General features: G+C 49.8%; 2 protein-coding genes across 2 annotated transcripts in view; one reads left to right on the top strand and one right to left on the bottom strand.

Moving 5' to 3' along the window:
• Nucleotides 1-650: 650 nt before the first annotated feature.
• TRAPPC2L (trafficking protein particle complex 2 like) lies at nt 651-4,857 on the top strand. The gene is made up of 4 exons (XM_025209123.1): nt 651-871; nt 3,553-3,640; nt 3,797-3,876; nt 4,683-4,857. Exons 1-4 carry the CDS (start codon nt 651-653, stop codon nt 4,726-4,728), a joined length of 435 nt encoding a protein of 144 aa, XP_025064908.1. The 3' UTR covers nt 4,729-4,857.
• A 2,136-nt stretch (nt 4,858-6,993) lies between these two features.
• The window catches only part of PABPN1L (poly(A) binding protein nuclear 1 like, cytoplasmic), a 7,390-nt gene continuing 3,916 nt past the window's right edge, over nt 6,994-10,467 (bottom strand). The window contains exons 6-8 of the mRNA XM_006027842.2: nt 9,408-9,495; nt 8,941-9,086; nt 6,994-8,735 (exon numbers count right to left, since the gene is read on the bottom strand). Coding sequence (XP_006027904.1) covers nt 8,696-8,735; nt 8,941-9,086; nt 9,408-9,495 — 274 coding nt within the window. The 3' untranslated portion in view covers nt 6,994-8,695. The remainder of the gene's footprint in view (nt 8,736-8,940; nt 9,087-9,407; nt 9,496-10,467) is intronic.

The raw sequence follows: 10,467 nt of genomic DNA, 5'->3' as shown, positions 1-10,467 counted from the left end.
CGCTGGGGGGTCCTGAGGGATCATGGGTCCTGATGGGGGGCTCCTGAGGGGGTGAGGATGTGGGAGGTTGGGGGTCCTGAGGGAGGGCTAGGCTGCCTGGAGGGGTGTTGTGGGGGGAGACCGCTGGGGCTGGGCGCTAGCAGGCGGTTGTGTTGGTGTAGCGGGTGGCACCTGAGCCCCGGGGTGCGTTGCTTTCCCCCCACACCTGGTTGCCTGTGACGTGTGGGTCCTGATGGGGGGCTCCTGAGGGGGTGAGGATGTGGGAGGTTGGGGGTCCTGAGGGAGGGCTAGGCTGCCTGGAGGGGTGTTGTGGGGGGAGACCGCTGGGGCTGGGCGCTAGCAGGCGGTTGTGTTGGTGTAGCGGGTGGCACCTGAGCCCCGGGGTGCGTTGCTTTCCCCCCACACCTGGTTGCCTGTGACGTGTGGGGATGGGGAAACGCTGGGTGACCCCGGCAGGGGCAGGAGGCTGCTTGCAACCCGTGCCCGAGCAGCTCCTCTCCGTGTCCTGCTGCTGCCAGAAGGTGCCGCGGGGTCGGCTTTGCCCGCTTGCAACAGGCAAGTCTCGTGGGTTCCCTGAAATGCAGCCTCAGTTGGAAACAACTCAATGTATTTGTAATGACGAGCGTTCCCGTGGCTTGGGCTAGTCAGGGATGGAGCGGATCGCCCTGCTTAGCCCGGTTTGTTCTCCTCATCTGCAGAACTACCCCCTGTACATCCGGAGCGTCCCCACGGAGAACGAGCTGAAATTCCACTACACCGTGCACACCTCCCTGGACGTGGTGGATGAGAAGATCTCGGCGATGGGGAAGGCGCTCGTCGATCAGAGAGAGCTCTACCTGGGGCTCCTGTACCCCACCGAAGACTACAAAGTGTATCTTTAACAGCTCCCGGTTGCTCTCTACAGGGGCAGGTCCTATCATCCCTCCTTAATCAAACAAAACTCCGGTTGAATGCACTGAGCATAGGATTAGGCTTGAAATTAGACTCTGGCTGTGCAGTTTACTAGTGCATCACTTGACATTGCAACTATCAATCCTGCTTTGTGAAATAACAGCCCTGCAGCTTGGTTTTTAATGGACAAGTGCTGATCCTAGATATGAGCCACATATATTTGGCTGAAACAGCTGGTGACTTTGCAAGTGTGAACTAAAAGTGCTGCTTCTGTTTAAGTTTCGCAAAAGCCAGCTTTTGAGAAACCTAAAACTGAGAATTATTTCTACCATCCAGGAGAAAAAAATCTACGGAAAACAATAGGGTTTAAACAAACCTTGTTCAGATTCACGGATGACACTAAGATGTGGGGAGAAGTGGGCACGCTAGAAGGGAAGGACAGGTTGCAATTGGATCTGGACAGGTTACAGGGGTAGGCGGATGAGAATAAGATGGGATTCAACACTGACAAGTGCAAGGTGCTGCACCTGGGGAGGAAGAACCAGCAGCACACCTACAGACTGGGGAACTCCCTTCTCATCAGTGCAGAGGCAGAAAAGGATCTTGGAGTCATTATAGACTCCAAGATGAGCATGGGCTGACAGTGTGGGGAAGCGGTCAGGAAGGCCAACCACACCTTGTCATGCATCCACAGATGCATCTCGAGCAGGTCCAAGGAGGTGATCCTCCCCCTCTATGCAGCACTGGTCAGGCTGCAGTTGGAGTATTGCATCCAGTTCTGCGTGCTGCACTTCAGGAGAGATGTGGACAACACGGAGAGGGTCCAGAGGAGGCCACCCGCATGATCACAGGGCCTGCCCTGCTGCCCCTGGAGGAGAGGCTACGGGACCTAAACCTGTTCAGCCTCCACAAGAGAAGGCTGAGAGGGGATCTGGTGGCCGTCTGTAAACTGGCCAAGGGGAACCAGCAGGCAGTGCGAGAGTCCCTGTTCCCCCAAGCACTACCAGGAGTGACAAGGAATAATGGCCATAAGTTGACGGAGGGTAGATTCAGGCTAGATATCAGGAGGCGCTACTTCAGAGTCAGGGTGGCTAGGATCAGGAACCAACTTCCAAGGGAAGTGGTGCTTGTTTCTACCCTGGGGGTCTTCAGAAGGAGGCTAGATAGACACCTTGCTGGGGTCGTGTGACCCCAGCATCCTTTCCTGCCATGGCAGGGGGTCGGACTTGATGATCTGCTCAGGTCCCTTCTGACCCTACCAACTATGAAACCAGCCTCCCTGGCGTTGAAACACATGCACTGCAGCAAGGAAAAACTAAAAATAAAGCCAGAAACAAATTACTTGCCTGGATGTGATCTTGTTTGGCCTTTTTAAAATTAAATAGGCTAACTAGAATCCTTATTAATCACTGACAGTTGCAAATGATGCAAACTACAGAGGATCATCTCCTTGGCTGCTGTAAATAGGTAGTTTCATTCACTTTGAGGGAAGTATATGGATTCACAGAAATGGTGGAATATCCAGTCCTGTATTCTTGAAGTTTATTTTAAGAAAAATCCCTGTTTCAAGTCTTTAGGTACCGGAACATGTTATTAGAAGTAGGCATCCAACACTCCCCAACAGCACACGCCTGCGCTTGTATCTCGTCACTCTGCCCTGCAGACTTCTCTCCCAGGGAACCTCTATTCCTGTTTGGGGCCCCTGGTGTTGGCCTGGTCTTGCAGAGCAATTTCCAGGCCATATGCCAAAGAGTGGCTTAAAGTATCAGCTGCTTTGTCAATGATTAGCAACAGTTCAGTTTATTCTTGGCCTTGCTCTTCTGCTGCTGACAACTGGGAAGATCTAGTTCTGGTTGGGTCAGGTTTCATACCTCATCCTTCACTTAACTAAAGTTGTGACAACAGGTCTGTGATGAGGCCAGAGGATTTTACCCGGCAGTGCTGGTTAGGGAAGTAGGACTCTTGGAACATGGCATTCTGCTTTCTATAAAATCAGTATTTCAGGACTGTGGCTGCACTGGAAGCTAGCAAGATAAACTTGTGAAACTAGCTGATTGCTTAACCAGCCAAAGAAACCTTTTCTGCTTCCCTTTTTGCCAGTTAAAAAGTTAGGATATTGTAAATTTAACTAATGCAATGGATGCCTGGTATGTAGTCTCACTACCATGCTGTTAATTCATTTATGCAAGATTTTTGTCACTGGGTCTGGGGTATTCCCTACCCAAATGGACATGAATAATCAGAGCTGTTGAGTTGATTCTCAGAACCTGCTGCAGCAAAGGAATTAATCACAAACCACGATTGAAGGCTATTTGTGCAATTGCTGACAGTAAACAAAAGACTGCCTTTGGATGCAAGCAAGATTTCTTCTGTTTATAAAGACATTCGCTTCTGCCAGCTTAAATTAGTTTATGAACAATTCTCAAGCATATGTGTGAGGATAAATTATCACAAAGGGTGCCATCAAAGTAGAGAAGGGGGACCAAGGCCTGTGACTTGTCCTTATTCCCCTAAACGTGGCTTAGAATGTGAATAGTTTGAGGGTAGCCTCCCCTTGTGGGGCTTTTTTGTTTTCCCTTGACTGTATTCCAGGTTTATCTTGGTAGCTTTGCCAGCTATGTGTGTGTGTGTTAGAAATACCTTCCTTAACCAGCTGTGCAGATACGGCTACGTGACAAATTCCAAGGTTAAGTTTGTTATGGTGGTAGATTCTTCGAACACAGCACTTCGAGACAATGAGATCCGCAGCGTAAGTGCAGGAAATCTGAATGCAACTTGCTAGATCGGTATTTTTTGCTACTGCACTGATTCACAAAATGCTGAGAAGCAAAAACGAGCAAGAAAAAAAATCTGACAGTAATTTTTTTAAGTTTTAATTAAAAATCAAACCATGATCCTTTTTCAGATGTTCCGAAAGCTGCACAACTCCTACACAGACATCATGTGCAACCCCTTCTATAACCCCGGGGACTGTATTCATTCCAGGTGAGTGGGCTGCTTCCGGTAATCCTCTCAATTTTGTTGCTTTTCTGGGACTCTCAGAGCTATTAGTGATAGCTCTATAGGATTTAGTGCTTAAGAATGGAACTTCAGTGGGTGATCAGTTTAAAAACTGGGAGCTGCAAAAATCCTTTCCAAAACATGCAGCTGTGCTCTCTCTGGGCAGTTGCTGTGTAATAGAAGGCTCAAGTCTCCACTCTCCTCATTAGAGACTTTATTTACCTGCTTTCCACAGACTTCACCCTCACACCTGTGATATTAAAATGCTGACTCAAAAAAAAAAAAAAGGAAAAGAAAAAGCCTGTTTCCTAAATGACCAGATTTTTTTTCCTTTTCTTTTTTGATTGAAGCATGGGAAAAATCACACTTTGTCTGCAGTCATGTCCACTAGACATGTCTAATGGGGCAGGCTGCAGCTATGCACAACTCAGCCTCTGTGTGGAAGTATAGTCTCTGCTTCCATGAGCCCAGAGCAGCTGAAGGAATGCTGCCCATCACTTTTAAGTCCTGGTTTATGGTGAACTGGAGATTCTGCTACCGCAGGTGGAAGATCAGGCTTCAGCTTCCCAGCACTGAGTCTAGCCTGCATGCAAGGCAGCTTTGTTTTCCTTCTAATGAAGCTGAAATAACTGCTTAATGGAGCACCTCATTGGTTAAAAATAAAACTTCTACTTAAGCCTTGGAAAGCCCTTCTGTTCAAGAATGTTAGTGGTTTCTTACCTGCTACCAACACGGCTTTGTAAGAGAGCAATCCCAGATTAATGCTTTACTTTGTGCTCTTCCTTCTCTAGGGCCTTTGATAACATGGTGACCTCCATGATGATGCAGGTGTGCTGAAGCTACTCCTATCCCCTCCCTTTCACTGCTTGTGACCATTCTTTTGTACAGAGGTGTGTGTCTATGAAGTGCTCTGTATATACAGCGTTTGCACTTACTGTATATAAAATAAACCTGATGCTAGTGGGAGCTACCTGTGTCTGTTTCTCTTTAGCAAGTCACAAGGGAGGACTTGATAATCAGAGCTTAAGGTTTTTTCCCCCCCCTAACAATAGCAGACTCATATGTTCCTCCTCAAGCACCATACAGTATCTTTGCTTTAACCAACTGCTTCTTGTAGCCTTTAGAAGAGGCTTTAGCAGTACTAAATGCAGCCCAGACAATCTGTTGCTGTAGCTGTTCCCACGCTAGCTGCCATTTGTACTGCTGAAACCACTAACAGCACTTCAACACATTTTCCAACTGCACTTATTCCAGTTTGGCTTCCTCAGTGAGGTATGAAGTAGGGGGAGCCTGCAGCTACCAAAAGGGAAAACAACAACAACACAGCTGCAAAAGAGGCAACAGTGGCTTTAGTGCTCAGTACACAACTCGCTGGGCCTGTTAAGTTCCCAACACTATGGTTTTTAAGTATCTTCACCCACTCCTTCACTTGATTGGAGGTATGGAGATGGCCCATTGGTGACAGTCATCAAACCAAGATCTCAAAGGTCCCCACCTGTGGAAGTTGAGGCAACACAGGAGCTCACACCCTGTGTCTATTATTGCTTAAATCCCATGTGACAGTAGTTACAAGCCAAGACTGCAGTTGTACAACAACTTAGAGGGGGCTTTTGGCATCTGAGGGGTTGTTTTTGCCACCCCTCTACTTTACTCTTAGGATAATAAGAACTCTTCTCAATTACACAGCAGTACGTCAAGTAGCTGAACATCCTTCATGCTGTGCTGAGGTATGAGCAACAGTCTACTGGCAGCTATTTTTTTCTATCTACCTTTAGACAGCGCCCAAAATGTGCAGCTGCTTTAATTGCATTAACCTAGACAATTATACCTTGAGATCAGTTCAAAGAGCTAGGCTTTTGGGTCCACAGCTATTTATCATTGCTATTAATGACTGCAGTGTAAGGATACAAGCTAGTCTCCTCAAATTTGCAGATGACACAGAAAAGCAGGGGGTTGCAGCCACTTGGAGGCTGGGAGGAAGATCCCATCTTGATAGATTTGAGAATGGGAATATTGCCAGACTGAAATTCAGACCGGTGTAAGGTTCTACTCATAAGGAAGAATAAAAAAAATAACCATGCAGATGCACGAATCCAGAATAGGAGCAATATGCAGTTTGGCAGTAGCATTAGCAAGAAGCTTGGAGTGGCTCACGAAAGCAGCTTGAGCCAGTAATAGGACATTATTGCAAGAGAGCAACTTGAAGCTGCAGTAAGAGAAGCCGTGTACATAAGATTGAGGTGGTAGTACCACTCTCCTCCATGCTGGTCAGATGGAAGACGGCAGCCAGTTTTGGGCACTGCCTTCCAGCAAGGCTGTGGACAGGCTCCAGAGGCAAGTGACAGAGGGGTTGCTGCAAAAGCCAGATGAGGAAGGTTTGAAGGACCAAGGTATGTTCAAGATTGGGGTGGGGAGGAGACTTGAAAGCAGCTTGAAAGTCTCCATGAAGATGGAGGAACATTATTGTCCTTTGCCAAAGGCACAACACATGTCAGCGGGCTTAATCCTAAAAAAATAACGTGAGGAAAAAGAGTTGCATTGCATTATCCATGAGCACGTATGGTGGACAGAAGGGGTGCTGACATGGCATTTTAGTTTTGGCAAGGTTTGCTAGTGAGTTAGTGCATGGTCCCAGCTTAATAGGCAAAACACGAGGAACGTGGCTAATACCCGTCCTCTCCTGTTTTATGCTGAATGACCGAGCAGGCATCTGGACAAATGAAGGTGAATTAGTCTTAACTGGAAAATCATAGAAACCTCCAGAAACTGTAGGGCCATGCTTACCTCAAATAGGCTGGCCACAGCCATGCAACAAGGATACATTGCAGCTATTGACACAGGCACACTTATCAGTCCAAGCAGACAGCTGGCAGACCATTCCCAGGGCTATATGGCGGCAATAAATTGAGGGGAGCTAACACAAATATTACACTTGTTTATCCGCCACCCACATGCAAACACACATTGCTATTGCTAGGGGATGCTAGATCAGAGCCACAGCCAAGTGAACTTTCATTTGGGATAAAGATTTTTCTAGACAGCAAGAGCATTTATTTTTTAAAAAAAATTATAGAAATGACATTTACAGTTCTCTCTCAGGAACATAACACGTTGGAAACAGCAACTGTTATCCCACCCTCCCACCCCTCCCCCCAACAAATGCAATGCTATTTTTATAAACCGTTACACATAAAAGTGAGTTAAATCTTTGTGCCTGTCAAGACCAGATTTCAGCATTCCCTTTTCAACAAGTGATCTTAAAAGACAGTCACTGCCAGGTACTTTGCATCTAAAACAAACTTATTCTTCAAGAATGAAAGTCCCAGGGCTTCCCAAGTTTATTCAGAGAAACATGAGATTTTGGGGATTTGTGTCTAGAACTTGCAGTCCAAACTGTTAGATCCATAAGATTTCACAAGATCCAGAACGGAAAGCTTCCCGACTCTCCTTTGGAGCAGGCATGCGAGCAGGTGTTATACAGGAGAGACGTCTTTTTTTATTCCCCAGACAGAATGGTACCTGGCAGTGTCCCCTTAGCTGACTATCAAGGTTATTTTACCTGCAGCTCTGGGGTAAAGGAATCCTGAACAAAGGTCCTGAAAGATCAGGGCAAGAGTTAGATTAAAATTAAATTTTTAATGCCAAATATTAACTAGGGTTTTTTTAAACCAAGAATAATTTTCCTTTAAAAATCAGCCGGTCGAGGTGCATGTGGAAGGGAGACCAGGAGCAATGGCTTGTGCCAGGCAGCTGCTAAGCATGAACCCCATATGCTTAGCCCTTGCACTCCCAGCCTGAAACAGCTCCTGCTCTGAGAGCCTCAGGCCTCAAGATGAGACCTCCCCACTGTGAGAACAGTGTCAGGAATAAAGGGAGACTGCATTTAGGCCCCCCTGCGAATGCACACTTGTCTCTAGGGGCTGGATTCAGCCCCAGCCCCTGGGAGGTGCAGCTCAAGAAGACGCTCCCTGCACCCCCCGGGTCCTGGATCGCAGCTTCCAAGCAGGATTTGTGCGTGGGTAGATCTCATGCAACGACCGGCGTTAACACAAGCCTTATCAGAGGAACAGGGCCGGGCACGGCTCTCTAGTCACCCCACCCCAGGATGCACAACAGACCTATTTTAACAGCAAGATCAGGGAGATGAAACCCAGGCAGTCTTTAAAACTAACATTTAAAAAAAAGTGGGGTGGGGGGTGGAATCTGTCTTTTAGCTGCTTCACCAAGGATTTTTCCCTTCCACTCCCATCAACAGTTCAGGGGGTAGAAGAAATCCCACCTTGCTTCCAGGATCTGCTTGTGCCCAAGAGATATCCCACCGAGCCTGGGCACTGATGAGCTGAACGAGTGGGTCCCAGAAAACAGAATTCAAGGCACCTGGCTCTTGTGTCTGCACCCCTCAGCGTGGCAGAGAAAGCAAGATGCCCCTGACAGCTCTGGTCCAGGCTGGCACATGGGCCGACTGCTGTAGGTGCCTAAACCCCATTTCTTGCAGCTTCTACAGGATGAAAACAGCCACGGGGGAGCTCGGTTTCTCTGTTCTGGTCATGCCATGCTCAGAAATGTGGGGTTCCCTCCCAGGGAGATGAATGGGCTCCCTAAGAATGACCCGCAGGGCAACCCCCAAAATGCCTGGAAAGGTGCCAGCACGGCACAGAATACAGCACCCCCTTTGCTGCACCGCACACAGACAAGACACCCCGCACTTCTTTCTGTTCACCCCGGTTCCCTTTCAGCACCCCCCATCCCTTGTGGTTTTTTAAATGCAGTCCTGTTGCCATCTCCAGCGCAATCCTGTCCTTGTCTAGTAGGGAGAATACCACGGCAGTAACCGTCCCCGGCTCCTGGACAAGATCAAACACAGTGTCAGAGTGCACAGCCAGTCCCTTATAAAAGCAGAGCGATGCCTGCTCTCCAGCCCACCTGAAGCACGGGCAGAGGCCGGATGGACCCAGGCCTCGCAGGCAGCACACCTGGGCTCTGTGCCCATGACCAGCACTGTCTGCGCTCCACCGCTGGCCCCCCAGCAGCAGGGAACGCCACCCTCACCTGTACACCCTGCCGCGTGGCCAGGCTCGCTGCCCTCTGCAGAAGCTTGCCCCGTAACACAGGCCCCCCCTGCTCTGGACACGGCCCCGGAAGGCACCACGGTCAGTCGTGCTGATGCCTGGCATGTTGGTCCTCTTGGGCAGCACCTAGGACACAGCCAAAGGCTTGGAGCTTGCTCCCTCGCTGCCCCGGGGAGAAGGCAACCCCCAGCTCCAAGCACACAGGTGGCATATGCAGAGGTCTTAATTCGCCAGCAGCCGGGTGGGAGGAAGCACACGGCTTCTCCATCACCCAGACTACAGAGCACAGCCCTGACTGCCCCTGCTGAAGCCAGGTGCCTAAACGACAGCAGTCCTCATCCCCCGAGCTGAGCTTGTGAACCCTTAGCCAGCCTGGGCACCGCTAACTTAGCCCATCCTGGCACAGACCTGGAAGACAACCCCCCCAGTCACTCCTGCCAGCCTCACCTTGATGACCCGACCACGAAACACGCTTTCATCCAGTGCCACAGCCACCGTCACTGAGCTTTGGTCTTCAAACTCGATGTACGCATACCTAGGAGGTGACAGGAGGACAAACCCCTTTGCTCTACCACTCTTAAGGGTGCCAGGGAACAGCCCAGAGAGGATGCTCCAGCCGGCAGTGCTACAGCTGGCACCAAGAAGGTGCCAGCTGCCTATCCGAGACCCTGGCACGCCGCAGCTAAAACTGCAGTCATCCGTGTTTGGAAGCATGCTTGGTGCCAATGCGGTTCCCCGGCCCGTGGGGTTACTAAGCCAGGTTCTAGCTAAAACCTCAAATGCAAGCTGGCAGCTTCCAACACAGCTCTCCCTAAGCAGATGCCTGTGCCCCCAGCTGAGATGGGGCAGGGCTCTGCTGTGTGGTTAAAAGTCAGAAGAGGGACCTGGGACGGCTGCTAAGTTTCCTGCTGGCTCAGGGGACTTGGAGACAAGGGGAAGCCTGCCGGGAGGCCAGGCTGCATCTCTGCTGGCTCCAAGCTGCCGGAGAACGGCCCGCGGTGCGCCGGCAGACCCCGCTGAGCCTGGCGCTGATGCTCTCCCATGGCCAGAGCTTAGCTAGCAGCCCGTCCAGCACAAAGAGCCTCCTCAGCACTTGACTAACAAATCCCCACTTGTCTGGCTCAGACAGGGAGACTTCCTCGCCAGGGAAGCGGTGGAAGCAGCTGGCACATCATGCAGGGCAATTGCAATAACACGTCCGTGCACTTGTGGTGCAAAGGGGGCATTTACACATGGGGACCCAATATGGGATCTACCGTGTTGGAGGAGCTTTCCTCCCCACATCGTGAGCAATGGATCCATGCCGTAGCAAGGACCCTGACCCGTTGCTGGACCTGCAGATGGACAGCTCACTTATTGTCCCCACAGCTGCTCATGAGTTACTCCACTAGGAGCATGAGCATGTGGAGAGATGCCTGGAACAGCACCCTTCCCAGAGCAGGCAGCTCACCCCCATTCACTCAGCACACGTGCATGAATACATGGGTTATACAAGGCAGGGCTTAGA

This window comes from Alligator sinensis, unplaced genomic scaffold (genome assembly GCF_000455745.1).
Source record: "Alligator sinensis unplaced genomic scaffold, ASM45574v1 scaffold255_1, whole genome shotgun sequence".
Classification (NCBI taxonomy): Eukaryota; Metazoa; Chordata; order Crocodylia; family Alligatoridae; genus Alligator; species Alligator sinensis.
Note: the sequence above shows the minus strand (reverse complement) of the source record. Positions and strands in the feature narration are given on the sequence as shown.

Bases quoted from the DNA above. Each gene is read 5' to 3' on its own strand.
- TRAPPC2L (XM_025209123.1), top strand. From the start codon at position 651: ATGGAGCGGATCGCCCTGCTTAGCCCGGTTTGTTCTCCTCATCTGCAG. The intron at 872-3,552 runs GTATCTTTAACA...CCAGCTGTGCAG, and splicing joins CCCACCGAAGACTACAAAGT to ATACGGCTACGTGACAAATT. The intron at 3,641-3,796 runs GTAAGTGCAGGA...ATCCTTTTTCAG, and splicing joins GAGACAATGAGATCCGCAGC to ATGTTCCGAAAGCTGCACAA.